The sequence below is a fragment of the Rhagoletis pomonella genome, unplaced genomic scaffold (genome assembly GCF_013731165.1).
Source record: "Rhagoletis pomonella isolate Grant_MI unplaced genomic scaffold, Rhpom_1.0 Rhpom_scaffold_01160, whole genome shotgun sequence".
NCBI classification, from domain to species: domain Eukaryota; kingdom Metazoa; phylum Arthropoda; class Insecta; order Diptera; family Tephritidae; genus Rhagoletis; species Rhagoletis pomonella.
In genome coordinates, this window is record NW_023459714.1 from 6,487 (window position 1) to 22,896 (window position 16,410).

Genomic DNA, 16,410 nt, shown 5'->3' on the forward strand with positions numbered 1-16,410 from the left:
GCAAACCTTTTCACAATCGTCAGCGCTAAGAGTTTTACTTATTGGGCTTCTATCGCATTTCTAAGTACACTGCGCCTATTTCCTTTGGTTTCCCAGTACCAAACCTCAAACAACTCGAAAATTTTTAAAGCTTAAATTAGTGGTGACATACCCACAACGTCATAGCCATAACCTTAACCACATTAACTATCATCGATTATAGGTATCATAAACATAAGGAGCGGGCCATGTAAGGGCAACAGTTTTTGTAGAAAAGAAAACGCCATAAATTCTTAAAACTCAACAGCAGATCATAATGAAATATGTACATCAAATTAAAGGTACTACTTGTGCTTTCTTAGTAATATAAATTTCTTTTACATTAATTATTGGATTTTGTTAAAAAATGTTATTTTATGAGCCAGCATAGTGCTTGAACAAGGTGCGGCAGGAGACGTGGGTATGGTGGATAGTACTACCCATCTGAAATTTTTAAAGGTGGGTAATTACCCACCTGAAAATTTCTTAGAAGAAAAATAAGTCCAATTTACTTCTTTTTGGTTGTTTGTGTTTCCGACAGGGTAGGAGTATGATGTATTGTGGAACGATTTTCCGTCATCCCTTGTCAAATTTGGTTTGGAGACAAACCGGTCTCGGCGTTGTGCCACCTTCAGTGTCATTTTTCGAACGAATGACGGAAAATCGTTCCACAATACATCCAATTTACTTTATTGTGCAACAAACTCTTAACAATACTTGTTAAGGCAATCCTCCATTTACAGCGCTTTACAATAGAGACATTTCATGTCACCGCGGCCACCTCTGTGCGCGACCTCTAAGAATTTGGATGAAAGTTGAAGAGATTGAAGGTCTAGGTGACATGAATATACGTGCGGCATATTTTATGACGTAGGGTTGTCTATTTACACGGGACTAAAATTTTAAGAAAACGTCATACATACCTTTCTTTAAAGTGCTGTATCTTGGAAACCTTTTAACGAAACTTAATGAAAAAAAAATTATTTATTCCATCTTAATATGGGCTTTAATTGTGCACTTCTGCACATTAATTTGCAACGTATAAAACACACAAAAAACAAGTAAGAAAGTCTAAGTTCGGGCGGAGCCGAACATTAAATACCCGGCGCAATTATTAAATATAAGTTTTCCACCTTTCCGAAAGCTACCGCTACATGATAAGCCGGCGTGTATAAATCTTAAGTAAATTAGCGTCCTTAAATTTCGAAGTATTGAAATTTCAAGAAATTCTGAAATTTACCGTTATATGAAAAGCGGCCGTAATTTTAGTCCGATTTCAATAATTTTCGACGTTTTGCTTTTATGTGGGAGGCACAATAAAAATACCGATTTTGGTATAAAATGGTAGAACGGTTACCGATATGCATATATGTGATCATAAGTGGGCGGTGCCACGCCCATTTTCCAAAATTTTATCATAAACGTATTTCCTGGCAAAGAATTGTTGCAACCATCATTTTGAATAAATTAGCTTTAATATTTACTGATTTATCGAGGATTTCGTATTTCTCGAAATTACCGTTATATGGGATGTGGGCGTGGTTATTGTCCGATTTTGCCCATTTTCAATACACGTACCAAGTTTCGTTAAGATATCTTAATGTTTACTCGAGTTATCGTGTGCACAGACGGACGGACGGACGGACAGACAGTCACCGCTTAATCGATTTCTCTTTTCATTCTGATCATTTATGTATACATTTGTCTATATCTATCTCGATTCGTTTTGCCTGTTACAAACAACCGTTATGTGAACAAAGTTATAATACCCTTGTGCACAAGTACGCTCGGGTATAAAAATAATTAAGTAAACATTTTTCTTTTTGATTTTTTTTATTATAGCATTTAGGTGGAACACATCATGTTTGTTATTCCACGTTTTGATGAAAACTGATCCAGTATAACGTCGTTTGCTGACGAAGCGGAGGCAGTGCAAGAAGGTAAGAGACGTAGGCGAACTATAGCGAACTATAGCGAGTGAGTACCAATGGACACATCTAGAGTGGATTTTTTAATTTAAAGAAAAATTCTTGTGCCTAAAAGGTTAGTTACTTCTAGCTGAACGCATCTGTAAATTGTTCTGCCGTCATAGTCTACTGGGCAAAATTAGTTACCTTTAGCTGTTGAAGTTTAACGAACAACAGACGTGTTCAGACACAGGTAAATGACCACTGAAGTCAAACGGCAGGAAAAGACTTAGGTCACGTGTCTTGGGGATCGATGTTTCTGACTCATATATTTGTTTTATGTAATGTATTTGAGAAGAAACTTTTTTGTTTCACTATAATAAATGAGTTTTATGTATTTTTCTCTTTCAAGTAAACTTTTCCAAGGAAATAAGATGTTCTTCAAGTCTTTAGTAGTTGGCGTAAAATATTTAATACTAATATTTTTACTTACTGTTGGTATACTAAAGAATGGGCACGAAAAATTTTGGTCAGCCGAAACTCATTATAACAACTTATTACACAACCTACGAAAAGAATTTTCTACTTTATCACCTTCTTTATTAAGCTTACTATATTAAACAAAAAAAACTTATTTAAATTATCTTCATTATAAACAAAATGGTTCAATTTACACATTTGAGCCCTCTCATTAGGATAAGGGCATCCCTCATTGTGGCGGTATCTGCTTCTCTTTGCCAACTAATTTTGAAATTCTGATAAACTTTTATGTCTTCTTTCGTTTTTATCTATTTTCTTTCAATAATTTTCCACGGGTCGCAATTCTTAATAGTTTGGTAGGTTGTGGTCCTTTTGAACAATATATACCCCGTGACAGATATACCAGTTCATGCCAAAGGGGCTGTAATGGCACAATGCTAAATCGGCACAGAACAGAACAGAGCCTTTATGTTGCTTTATGAACGATATTGCAAACACTCCTTCATACAAATTTCTTGATTTGTGGAGCCCGTGGTCATGATTTTTTGCTCTCGTGCCACACTGGCAGATGGCTTGCCACACCAAGTATTTAATAGGGCAAAAAAATAACAAAACACAAGGAACTTTCCCAGTATTTTTAGCTTGAAGGCATCTTGTACTCCATTTATCCTCGTTGCATTATAAAACTCAGTGCCCCGAATCTGTTTAAAGGCTGCTTCGAGGTATGTTTCCTTGTTCACACATACTTTTTCATGCTTTTTGCATAAAAATTTTGCACATTTTGAAGAGTACGTAGAAGTTACAAAAAGTAGATACGCGAAATTAACAACGACAATATACCCTATGAATGTGTATACCTACTTTTTATTTACAGTTAATTTTACGCAAGTGATGAGTAAACACAATTGACTAGTTTTTTTCGTGTACATTCTTTACTGTAGATATAATTCGCCATATGGATACCTTTTCCCACTTGTGAAAAAATATGGAATATTTTTTTTTTATTTAGGCGCAAAATCGCACAGCTTAAAAAAATATATTTTTTTAATAATAAGTTCAAGAGACTGTATCTTTTCTTTACCAATAGTGCACCACCCAATGAAAATATATAAAAAGAACACCATTTGTTGTGGTTTCTAGCTTTTGCTTTTATTTTGCAATTATTCGTAATAAATCATCTTGGCATTGACTTTATTCATTTAGACACAAACAATAGTAAATTAATATTCATATATGTAATTATATACAATAATATTTACATAATATCAATCGGATATTTATACTACATAAATTATAAATTTTTGTTTTTTTACTAATATATTAAAATAATAAGTACTGATAACTGCCTTTAGTTACAAATTCAACTGTGTATGCGTTATGGTTGCTATACTAAATTTACGCTAAATTACTTGCAAGTGAACTAATATATAGTTTAAATAAATAAATTAGAGCTTATTTTAAAACTCTCAAGAAGTTCTTGCGTATACATATTAATTTGTGCTCATTTTTTGAGTATTTTTTTCATTCTGTTAAAAAGGAACAATTCAAGGTAGCCATTACATACCTTTTGTAGGAAATATTGCAATTTGCAATTGCTGGTCGAAAGTATTTTTTTTTGTTATTTATTTATTTATTCCGTAAAACTTACTTAATCAAAATCTGCAATTACAAGTCGTCGATATCTTATTAAGTATTATTTATTTTACACGAAAAATATCATTGAAATGTTGAGAATTGTGCAACACGAGCTATGTCCTAGAACTCCAACCTGTGCTCCACGTGTTCGTTTTCTTTGAACTATTTCGAGTTTGTTTAACGTATTTATTAGGCATCGTTCATTAAGTAAAATAATTTTGAATATCTCAAAAATGAGGTCTAAATTTTTTACAGTCGAATCTAAATGGAATATTCAACAACACGTGATCATAAGGCCGCACAAACTGCCAAAAATCAGTGCGGCGTTGTTCAGGAGGTTACCAACAAGTAAAAAGTTTTCAAAGCCACTGATTCTAGCAGAAACATTGTGGTTCAATGCGGTAGCAGATCTCACCAAATTCCTCAATATGTTAATTGCCACTTTTATCAGTTCTCACATGTGGAAGTATAGTAGAGAGATCCAACTGCTTAAGCCTGAGATTCCGATAACTCTCCGTTTCCCAGCAGCAAAGGCAGTTGAGGTTTTGCTACTCCGATCATTTGAGCCCAGCCAAGCATAAACAGAGAATTCATATCTAAAAGTTACTGTCGCAAATCTTTTGGTCCAAATGAAGTTTACCTATGTACATAATTTTTTAACAGAATGCATATACAATCACTGGACCATCAGTTAGAATATCTTGGGAAGTTTATTGCTTTCGCACCCACATCATCATGGAAGTTGTTAAAGGTTGTATTCATCCCTGATACGGGCAATTACTCAGGAAATCTCCCAAATGACCAGACCATACCTTAGAAAAATTTCCCTGATTTCCACATCAGGGGTACGCTCTTAAATGTTAAGCCTTTTTGTGAAATTCAGCATACTATTCAAGCGGGAAAATCTACTATTACCGCAATATGCCTGACTCAGGTTATTGAAAAATTAATTGCAGTATAAGCAGATAGCCTTTTGCGCATTCAGCGACATTTCAGACCTGTTCTAAAAATCGAACGATTTGGAATCGATGCGATTTTCCAAATTTGTATATCGAGGGCTTATATTCAATACGACCTCCCTACATTTTATACAAAAACTACTTTTTGATGTTGACACCCATCGGCGACTTAACTGTCATCACTGCTTGCTATCTAAATTTACAAATTCAATAGTTATTTAATTCTTCTCACAAGCGATATAAAAAGTAAGAATTAACATCTTCGATTCCAGTTAAGTATAGGATGGATTTTTATGTACGAATCTTACAGATGCAACGCTTTTGGCTATGCAGATGATCTAATCATCTACTTGGTGGGCTCGTTTGAAGATACGATTCCTTGCAGGCAGCCTTAAAGTTGACTGCGAAAAGGTGGTCTTAAACCCTCGAAAGTCCTTAATAGTCATCTTCACTAAAAGAATAGTTACTATTTTGACTAAGCCCACGTTAGGAGAGACTATTTATCGCAAGAGGCGAAATATCAACACAAAATAATCGACTGAGTTTTAGTCATTCACTACAGTGATAAAACCGATTATCTGGGGAAGTTGCACCGCTAAGTCTGTATAGTCATTACTAGAGCTATGCTCACCTGCCCAAGGGAAGTAGTGGGTATAATTACAGTTATAAGGTGGCTTACTAGAGTGCTTTGCGACTTAGCAACTTAGCAAACGTAAGCAATTAAGACCTTTCAGGGCACTTGATGCTTTCAAAAACCATGCCATACCTGGTCAGGTATAATGACCAAGTAGTCCATTCTTTGGTGCATTTCGGGACATGAGAATTTTGATGTTGGCAAAAGAATTGATGCCCTTGCGAAACATACGTCCCAAAAGAGCCCATATGGTCCACATTCATTCTGTGGGTCGTCAATAGGTTACACAGCAGAGTTCCTAAGTAAATGAAAGGACTTTCGGGTTGTCGCCCAGTGACGAGTGACAAAGGGAAAAAGGCAATCTAATAAATTTATGGCTACCTCTAGAGGAATCTCAATGAATTTTAGCGGTGAGCAAGGCATAACAAGCAGGTAAATAATAACAGTAGATGTAGATCAGCTGATTTGAATTTCCTCTCAAATTATTAGGTCTCTTAACTGTCAAATATTATTAATTTTTGCCAAAAATTCTTAATGGGCCAATTGCGTTTGCATGTGAACCTTCAAAAAGAGCAATTTAAAACAGCATTGCTTATCTCAGCAGCATAAACGTTGATTATGGGGATGTACCGTTCATATCCGCACTCCGTATATTTATTTTTTTTTTGCGCCACCCAATATAGGCTTGCATTTCACTAAACAACACAACAAATCGGAATCTCATGCTTTTTACGCACGTCGTTCAATAACGGTTTGTCTCATACAAATTGAGTATAAGAAATTTTTGACAGATAATTGCCGGCATGCGTGAATATTAGGTTAGCCTGTAAAAAGCAAATTTTATTTTTTTTTTGTTTGAATAGGCTTGCCATTTCTCCACCACTCCTAGGGCACTGCTATTAAATTAACTCTAAAATAAATAAATTATTGAATAAGAGAAGTTAACCCATTCACATCCCATTTGGGAAAAAAAAAATTCTGACAGAAATTTTTGACTGCTTTGGAAAAGATTTATTTTTTTTTAATGTATTCGTATTATTCAATGGGGAGCAAAAATGTGTGTATTGTGATTTTTGTTAAATATTTGCAAGATTTTTAGTAAAAACTCTGTTTATTCTTTTTCATAATAATATGGTTCATGCATTAGCAAAAACCATATAAGTCTAGCTTTTAAACTTTATACAGAGCTTATAAAAATTTAACAAATTCTCATTAAAATCTTACGCTTTTTAATCTGCCGTCAGCAAAAAAAAAATTGAAATCAACCCGATTTTGCAGTTGCTTAAAAAAATTAATGGACAACAAATATATATGCATGCTCATTAAAAAGCTCAAAACTTTAATGAAAATTTGTTAAATTTTTCTAAGCTCTGTATAAAGCTCTGTGAAAGCTTGATTTATATGGTTTCGGTCAAAGCATGAACCATACCTTTATGAAAAATTAACAAATAAATTATACCCTTTTAACCTTGGCAACCTTAACAATTGGCACGCAATAGCTCATATCCACCAAATGCAATATCACGTATGAGGTGGTTGAGAAAAAAACTTATTTTCAGTACCCTGTCTTAGGGCTTCCCTACTTCGCAAATTTAATGGTCAATAATTTCAGTATAGGCTCATATATAATAAGTTCAGTTAGGAAACCATTCAAAAGTTTAGTTCATTTGCACTTTTGTGAAATATTCGGACTATCGTAAACGTGGTATTGCATTTGGTGTGTACGAGGTATTGCGCGCCAAGCGGCGATATACTGTATATGAAAAACAATAGATCATCGGTTTCCTCGGTCTATAATAACTTATTTCTTTGCCATTTTTTATTTTATTTATTTTTTATTTTTTTTTTATATATTTTTTTTTGTTACGGAAAGGTCGTCTATATATCATTGGACAGTACAGGGATAAAGAATATATATGTATGTTTAAAAATTTACCTATATTTAACTGTGTACCTATAAACTAAGTCCATGAAAAATAATATCGACATACTGGAGTTGCAAATGAGTATTAAACATGCATCGCTGTTACTTAGCAGAATTATGATATATATGTAAGATATAAAATTTTTTGCTAAACAACAATTACAACTAAAATTACATTTTTTGTTTTTATTTGCTCTGCTTTTGATACGTAAATGTATGGCAAGTGGTTTTATCTGCAATAAATCACTAAACATAACTAAAAAAAAACGAAGACTAAGCCATTAAAACTATACATATGTACATACATACATACGTGTGCTCATGCATATGTATGCAGGTAAATTGAGTGTACATACATACGTACTTGAACAATACATAGTTAAAAATAAATATGAAAAAAAAAATTATAATAAATTATATTCACAATCGATTGCAATCAATGCGCATTGCTGTAGTTTCATAAGCTATAGTTAAAAAAAGAGCGCTAGTTACAAGAATCTTCTAACTACTTATTGTAAATATAAATATGTAGGTATGTATGCACTTACGTAAGTAAACTTAAAATATATTTGTGTGAGTGTGTCTGCATTTGTGCCTAAGTGAGCTAGTGTGTTTGTGTGTTGAATTTTCTTATCAAACTATTTTCATATACTACATATGTAGTGGTGTATTCGTTTTAAACTACCTACAGTACGACTTGGATCACATATTTTTAGCTTGTCTAAATAATGGGTTTTAAACAAAAGTACAAAACATAAAAATAAAAATTCAAAAAAAATAAAAATAAACAATTCACAAGGAATAGACAAGAAATACTTTGTATTCAACGACACTGTGTCTACAATGGGCGCACATAACCGCCATGGCATCGGCATCGCCATTAGCATAGACGTTGGCGTTGTCGTTGGCATCGGTTTAAATTTCAGTTCGCACATACACGCCAAATCGTCTCCAAGCTAAACTTCGCAAAGCGCTCAATAAATTCGGTGATCACATCATGCGCGGCAGCAATTCGCATCTCTTTCGCTTACGTTGGAGATGCGCTTGCAGTCGTACACGCTGATCTTTGGCGCCTGCGCACTCACACCACATTGCCACCTTTGCAAAGTCGCCTGTCACACCACGCCAACCGCCATTCGCTATCTGCTTGCCAACTGACCATACATTCAATACTCACCACTCACCATTCGTCGAACGCCAAACGCCATACACCTCTTTGCAACAATGTCTCCTTACCAACATTTTTTTCTCAAAGCCCATTTGACTACTTGAGCTTAAGAAATGTCAACAACGCCTTTTGTATCAGACTGCGATTGATGGTCGAATCGGCGGTATAACGCACGCCGCGCAAATTTCCATCATTATGGTCCACCACGCCGTACTCGCCAACAATAAAACCATCGTCCGTCTTCTCCTCCACGCGATACTTGCGATAGTTGCGTCCCTCCACTACATACGCCACTTTTGCATCCTCGTCTTCGTTGCCAGTTTTGCTGCCATCCGTATCAATACCATCGTCTCCGCCACCACCATTGTCATCGTAATTGTTGTCCAAATTGCTATTTGCGTTGGCGTTGCTATGATAGTGATGCTGCTGCTGCTGTTGATGGTGTACCCCACCGCGGTATGGCTTTGCTGTTGTCGTCGCCGCTGAATTGCCTTGTACACCGTGGGCTCGTCCGTTTGTCATAACACTTACGGATTCTTCTATTTCGTAATTTTGCTCTGGGGTCGGCGTATACAAGTCATCGTCGTCGCCGCCATGATGGCTACTCTCCGTTGGCGTTGCTGCTGCTGCTGCCGCCGATGGCTGGTTGTATTTGGAAACACACTTGACTAGATCTGCAGTTTGGGTAGTGTGGCATGGAAAAGAAGAAACAAAAAGAAAACAAAATATGTACACAGAACTTTTGGCAGAAATACATAAATTTGAAAAATGCAGTGGTTAATTGGAAATAATTTGTGCCATAAAACAACTTTAAATTTGGTACTTATTCATCAATTCAGCTGGAAACGGTCTTCCATACCCAATAGGAATGCTGATTGGCTAAGGTTTTTGACTAACTCAAAAGGAACCCCTCTAAAATATTATTGAGGTTTACGTTGTTACTTAACTACGTAGTTCTATTACCCCTATGCGCTACTATGCCAGTTACTTCTGTCCACCCGAGAAAGTTTGTCAAGAGTGTCAGTGTGTTGATAGTTGTGCCCAGATTTTTCCTTCCCTGGCCTGACCAGCTGTGTATATGTAGTAGAACACGATCTAGAATCAAGCCATTTATGGACAAACAATTTGCCACTGTCACAGATTTTTTCAAAACAAAACTACAAGATCACTATGAACCGAGCCATTCAAAATGGTCAATGGTAAGAGTTTTGGGCTTAAGTTAAGAAGGATAAGAGATATCTACCACAACGAGAATTATCGTTGATTTTAAGGAATGAAAAGAAGACTTATTTTTGCAGATGGAATAGGCACCATCCACGGATAGTTGTAAATGATCTTTCACCTGTTGCCAATAGAAGTCTTCCCGATTCAAAAACGTAGCACCTTAATAAGGAACCTAAAATTTTTTTTACCCTACCAACTTCAGAAAAAAGGATTTGGAGTGAAATTAAAACTAACTGGCTTAAGGAATGACAGATATTCTAGATATAGCATTACGTCGGTTCGGGCATACCTCATTACAATCTCTTTATGATCTCCAATAGGAGAAGAATATAACAACAAGAGAGGAACTTGATAACAGAGTAAATAATATAGAAGAGACGAAAAGGGAGCATTAAAAATATCGCCCAAACTCAATGCCGCGAAAATGTGAAAGCATCTCTTAGGTAAATTTTCAATGATTTCTTTAGAATAAAAACCGAGCGCCTAACAAAAGACTTCTAAACTGTGGCAAGTTAACTGTTCTTCTATAGAAAGTTCCACAGACTAAGTCAGGTTCAGTTAAGTCATTAAGAAATAATACACAAATGTATTACTTATAAAGGGAGAAAATTATATCTGAAAAAATTACTGTTTGGAGACATTAGCCTAATTTCGCGATCCAGCGAATTCAGCATCGCCTGTACCTGGATCGACAGCCAAGACATTATTGAATTGATCGAGGACAGGTTGAAGATTATATACGACACCGATAGTTTGTCAACCTCTTCAAATCCATAAAATGATAGCATATACTTCAGGGAAGCGCTAAGCCTAACATGATATCTATTGATGAACTAGTGCCGTAGATAACGATAAAGTTCGAGCATTACTGAAATGTACATTTGAAAAGGTGATCGACTCTATCGCCGCCAAACCCGACTTCAGTAGTAACGTACAAGTGAGGTTCCCAACAAGAAGAGAATGGAGAAGAGATCAAGCAGCCGATAAAGAGGTTATTTTTCCACACCTACAAATCCAGATGGACTGCGGTGTAGAGGCAAATATCTTCTAAGCAGAAATTTTAGGTATATTTGAAAACTATGGGGTGGTCCTTTGGAATAATCCAAAAGGTAATTAAACTGCATTTCCTTGAATAGGATAAAAACAGGTGTTCAGATATGTGTACTTGCAAGATATTAAGAGTCTCTTGCCGCGCTATAAAAAAAAAAGAAAAGTCATAATAGTGGCAACTACTGGCACTAGAACTAGCCCCCAAGCCAGGTTTGGTTAGGTTGGCTTTAGGTGGTTGCCCCAATTCAGGGGGCACACAAAGACCGTGAGCACTACGAACGGAAACTGCTAAATTATAGCGAAAATTGCTGCGTGACGAGAACGAAGTTTCCTAGGCGACAGATCTTGGTACCAAAGAGCTGCTCCGAACCGGTTAGAAAGTACCGTCTCAGGTGTCTAAACCGCAGTCTACCCAAGCTCGGCAGTCTAAGAGAAAATTCTAGGATGCTTCCACCTCGCCAGCCACCATGCTGCTGCAATCAAGAGGAGCAGGTGTTGTATTTAAATAATCTCACTTCGTGAATCCCAATCGGAAAGATTACTATCAATAGACCCACAAATATTGAGTCCTTGTAGGTTGTCGAGCCACAGGAAACTCTTACTCTTTATTTTATTGATGGTATTTTCTTGACAGCACAATTCGCAGCAGCATTTTCTTGCGATATCACTATAGCCAGGCTTCGAGTGTGCCATAATCGGGTCCAGGCCTCCGCAAGCCGCCTGGCTGTTTGAGTTTGAGTAGGTATTAACCTCCCTTGCGGCCATAACTCACATCAGCAACCAACCAACTGCTTTCGTAATAGCAGCAAAATTTAATTGGTGAACATTGACGTGATCTGGGAGCCTTAACTTAAGGTAGATAGAGACTTCCTTGGGAAAGATCTGTCCACCGACCTTTCCGCCAAGCTTTGGTATAATAGTTCACTGGTGTCCCCTTCCAACCACTCCCCTCCATCCGTTCATGTATTGATGAGATGTGTATTGTGAAAGAGCTCCGTGTTATCAGGTATGAAATCGAAGCATCCGAGAATACTAACGCGGCCATATATCGAGTTATGTTAAGCATAGCTTCGAAAACCAAGTTGGGGGTTGTCCTAAGTTCCCCACTCGCTCCAGCCCTCTGACTAGTGCAGTCTTCTGCAGTGAACTCTACCAGACAAAGCCTCTATAATAGGCTTAGCTATGGTTTCATAGAACCGGGAAATCACTTTGGGAGATACACCCAATTTCTTGTGTCCAATAATAATCTGAAATCTATCGCTACTAACAGTAGAATATCTTCCGCATAGACGATCACCCGGCAAACATGCAACTAGAATAGGACTTCTCTCCCGCAGCTGTAAAATATAGGATAGAAAAGAAACTGTCGACCATTTGTACTGCGAATGTCCAGATCTTGCGAATATTATGTAAAATACACTAGCAATCACATACTGGGTTATTGCCTCATAGTCATTTGTCTATAAAGGCGCATTTTCAGTGGTCACATTGTCTCTGGAACCATAAAATATTTTGGCTCTTCTCACCAATAACTAACATCATCATTAACCTAACAACTGCCGAAATGCAACATTATAACCAACTCAAAACATTTACACCGCTAACGTTTAGCATAAATTAAACCATCTGAGCCATAAATATACACACATTTACATAAAATACTACTATGTATAATAAAGCACAAGCACTACAAAGGCTGCACTTTGTCGGCGATGAGCACTTCGTTTTTCGTACTCACCTCCATTAGGCAATCCTTTGGCATTTTGATTAGAATGTTGGTCCGACAATGATGAATGTTGACGTTGCTGCTGCAGCTGCTGTTGCTGTTGCAAGGCTGATTGAGACAGTGACGCTGAGAAGGCGGACTCCAGGCATTGACGTTGTCTGGGCGACGAGTAGGTTACAGCCGCTGGTGGGCTGTGCGAGAAGTCGGGATTCAAGAGATGTTGCGATGATTGTACTGGCGCATTCAATAAATCATACGGTAATTTATCTAAGTTGAAGAGTACACGACGTGGCTGCGATTGCGCTGAATGTGACTGTGATTGTGACTGCGGTTGAGCAGGTTGTGATGCTGTTGCCGAATGCGAGTGGGCATACGCTGAGCCATGTGTAGAATGCTCACCATGCGGCGAATTTTGCGCACCATGACTATGGGCATGTGGATGAAAACGTGTGTGTTGCGGCTGGTGCTGCGCGTGGTGTTCTTGATGATGATGATGAGTAGTGGGAACTGGCATTGTTGCTGGAGCGTGTTCGTCGATGGCAAGTGTTGCTGTTGTGGAAGTTTGTGCCTCGCCAAAAGCAATGCGTGATACGATCGCCGGACGACGTGAAGGCATGTAACGTCCAGGTCGGACCGTTGTTGTTGTTGTTGAATTTGATGATGTACTGGTTGTGTTAGTGGTTGTGGTGGAAGTAGTTGCGATAGGCAAGCCGGCACTTGGAGACCAATACGTTTTTGCTGGTTCGCCGTAGACTTTGGATGGCTGTGAGTACACTTTCGCCGGCTCGGAATAAAACTTTGATGGTTGTCCATACACCTTGGCAGGTTCCGAAAAAAATTTCTCGGGCTCACCGTAAACTTTAGCCGGCTCGGAGTAAACCTTGGCTGGCTCTGAATAAAACTTTGACGGTTCGCTGTACATTTTCGATGGCACGGAATAGAACTTAGCCGGTTCCGAGGTGTGCGCCAACTCCGCGCGCGTTATAGGCGTTAAGCTCTCGCTGACATTGCGTTGTGCTTCGGCCAAAATGCCCGAGTGCCGCCATGCATGCAAATCGTCGACATTTTGCGATAACGAGCTGTACGATATCGATCGAGATTGCGGGCCATGACCTTCCTTGGTGTTGTGATAGATCACCGTTTGGAAGGGCAGCAATTTTTCCTCTACATCGGCGTCGGCATCGGTATCACCGTTGGCAGCCGGTGCGGACGTGTCCAGCATAACTGTGTCACTTATGCCAACGCCATCGCTAATGTGACTACTGGCATGCGAATGCGCAAATGTGGCTGCACTCTTGTGATTTATGTGCGAGGACGTGCTGTTACGATTGCTGCTGCCACTGCCGCGGTGATACGTAGTTAACGCGCTAACAGTGGCGGTTCGCATCGAGGCGGACTGAACCAGCGGCGCTGCCAACACGTTTTGTATGTTCGTTGAAGCGCTATTCTCCGAGTCGACCACATCTGGCAAACTGGCAGCCATTTTGACGGCACGTCCACTGACGGCATGTGGCGTGTGCAGTGAACGCGGACTGCTGGCGCGTGCCGCATGCGGGGAGCCACGTAACTTTTGCGGAGACATTGTCAGTGGCTCGGCTTCCTCTATGGAGAATTCACTTTTGTGTGAGCGATTAACAAAGTCGTCCATTGTTGAGGTGGCGGACGCTGTCATTGGCGCTGTTGGTGGTGTTGTAGTTAGTGTCAACTTCACGGCTGACACGCTACCATCGCTTTGAGTGTTGTCAGCGCGCTCATGTAGATCTTGTTGGTACTGCTGTAGCACTGTGTCAGGCCGGTGCAATGACGCACGCGCGTTGGAAAATTTATTGGCCTGTTTTGACATAACTATGTCAGGTGTGTTGAAATTATTATGGTCACGACTGAAACCGCCACGTTTGCTAGAAGATGACACACTCACCGCCACCACCTTGACTTCATCGGTAGGATTAGACCCGTGCTGCATTTGCACTTGTTTCGTTGCGGTTTCCTTTGCCATCTGCTTGCTTTGCGTTTTTACATTTTCCTTTTGCAGATCAATGTCACGCGCCACTGCATCTACAACGGCGTCATTGTCATCGTACTCTTCTAGGAAGACAATTTTGCTGCCTGACGTCACCAGCTTCACCACCTGTTTGCTCTCGTCCGCTATCACCTTTATCGGCGTCGTCGTCGCAGTCGCTTCATTCTGCACATTGCGACTCTTGTAATTAAGGCTACGCGCAGCCGCACCTCTGCTGTCTAAAGCACTTACATGCGTGCTTGGATCAGCTGTCGGCTGGTAGTGATCGGCGCGCGTCACCCGCCTTTCCCTAACAGTAGCTCGGCTTGAACTGTCGCTGCTGCCAGCTCGCAGAACTCCCATTCCTCGCACCGCACGTTCATTTTCGTCGTACTCACCGCTATGCAGTTTGCGCTGCGACTCGTCGCTTCCATACAACAACTTGAGGAACTCATTCCCGGCAATGAGATCGGTTGTTTGTGTTATTGCTGCGCTGGCGGGCCGTGTGTCGATTGTCGGTGTTCGCGCCAACATCTGTGAAATTAAGTGAAGAAATCAAAAATTAATTGGCGTCACTTTAGTGTTATGGTGTGTCATTTATTTTTTTTTTCAAGTTTTTCAATTGATCGTATTTCAAAAGCGCTTAATGGTTATGATTGGGGAAAGGGGCAATCGATATGGGTTATAGTCATTCATATAGTGCTGAGCTTGTGAGAAAGTCATTTTGGCTCTTTATTTATTGTTATTACTTAGCCATAATACTTGTTGCGACGGCACCGAACATCAATTTTTCTCTACCTACTGCAATTGTACTTGCTCCCATGTGAATAACTTGCACTCATATCGATATAAATATGTATGTATGTATGAGAGGGGATTCCATTTGAATAAAATAAACCGAAATTAATTAAGGCCAATGAGAAGCGTTCACGCGTCATTTGCAAAGTTAAAATTAGTATAAGTTTACAGTCCAGGCTAACTTAAAGTTTAAGAAGCCCCAAATCTCTATATAAGTATTTACTTTTAAATTTTCGGAATTTAGGCGAAAAAAATTTAGCTATTAAATTGATAATCACAAAATGTATCAAAGACTGGCGATATTTTCAATGGCATTTGCTGGGACCTGCATGGAAGATGTCGCTTAAATAAACTGCGTGCAAAAGGAGCAAAAATTTGTGAGGTTCTAATACTAACCTCACCTAATACTAAACACAAACCTCTACACAATTATCATTTTTTTGTGAACTAAGTATAAGGCAACAAATAAGCTTAACACCATCGCCCTAACTAGGGCACGCTTATATTTGAGCTACAGTGAAAGATAGACTAAGATAAGATAGCTTGGTATTTAGGTAGTTAGATATGCTCCGTTTCCATGGTCGCAAGAACTAAAAAATATACAGATTTGAAATTTGTTTCTAAAGTTCATTACATGCTGTTTTCCAGTAAATAAAAAATAAATAAAGTAGCAATACAAAAATTCTTTTAAGCCGCAGTGAAGCACGGCTGGTATTTGCTAGTTTATAAATGAAATATAAAATAATGGTGGTGGTGTGCTAATTTGTGGTATATCCGATATGGAAGACCTTATAGTCTTAAAACATATTCCATCCAAGACAACCGAAGTTCTTCAACCTCTAAGATAAGACTTAATCCACTTAAGAAAGCCCGAATGAAAATTGAAAT

The 16,410-nt window shown here is 38.6% G+C and overlaps 1 protein-coding gene across 1 annotated transcript; it reads right to left on the reverse strand.

The window, feature by feature from the left end:
- Nucleotides 1-8,175: 8,175 nt before the first annotated feature.
- LOC118752012 (serine-rich adhesin for platelets-like) lies at nucleotides 8,176-15,282 on the reverse strand. Its single transcript, XM_036486836.1, has 2 exons — nucleotides 12,738-15,282; nucleotides 8,176-9,399 (listed from the first exon to the last, which is right to left on the reverse strand). Exons 1-2 carry the CDS (start codon nucleotides 15,256-15,258, stop codon nucleotides 8,822-8,824), a joined length of 3,099 nt encoding a protein of 1,032 aa, XP_036342729.1. The 5' UTR covers nucleotides 15,259-15,282; the 3' UTR covers nucleotides 8,176-8,821.
- Between the last annotated feature and the right edge of the window lie 1,128 nt (nucleotides 15,283-16,410).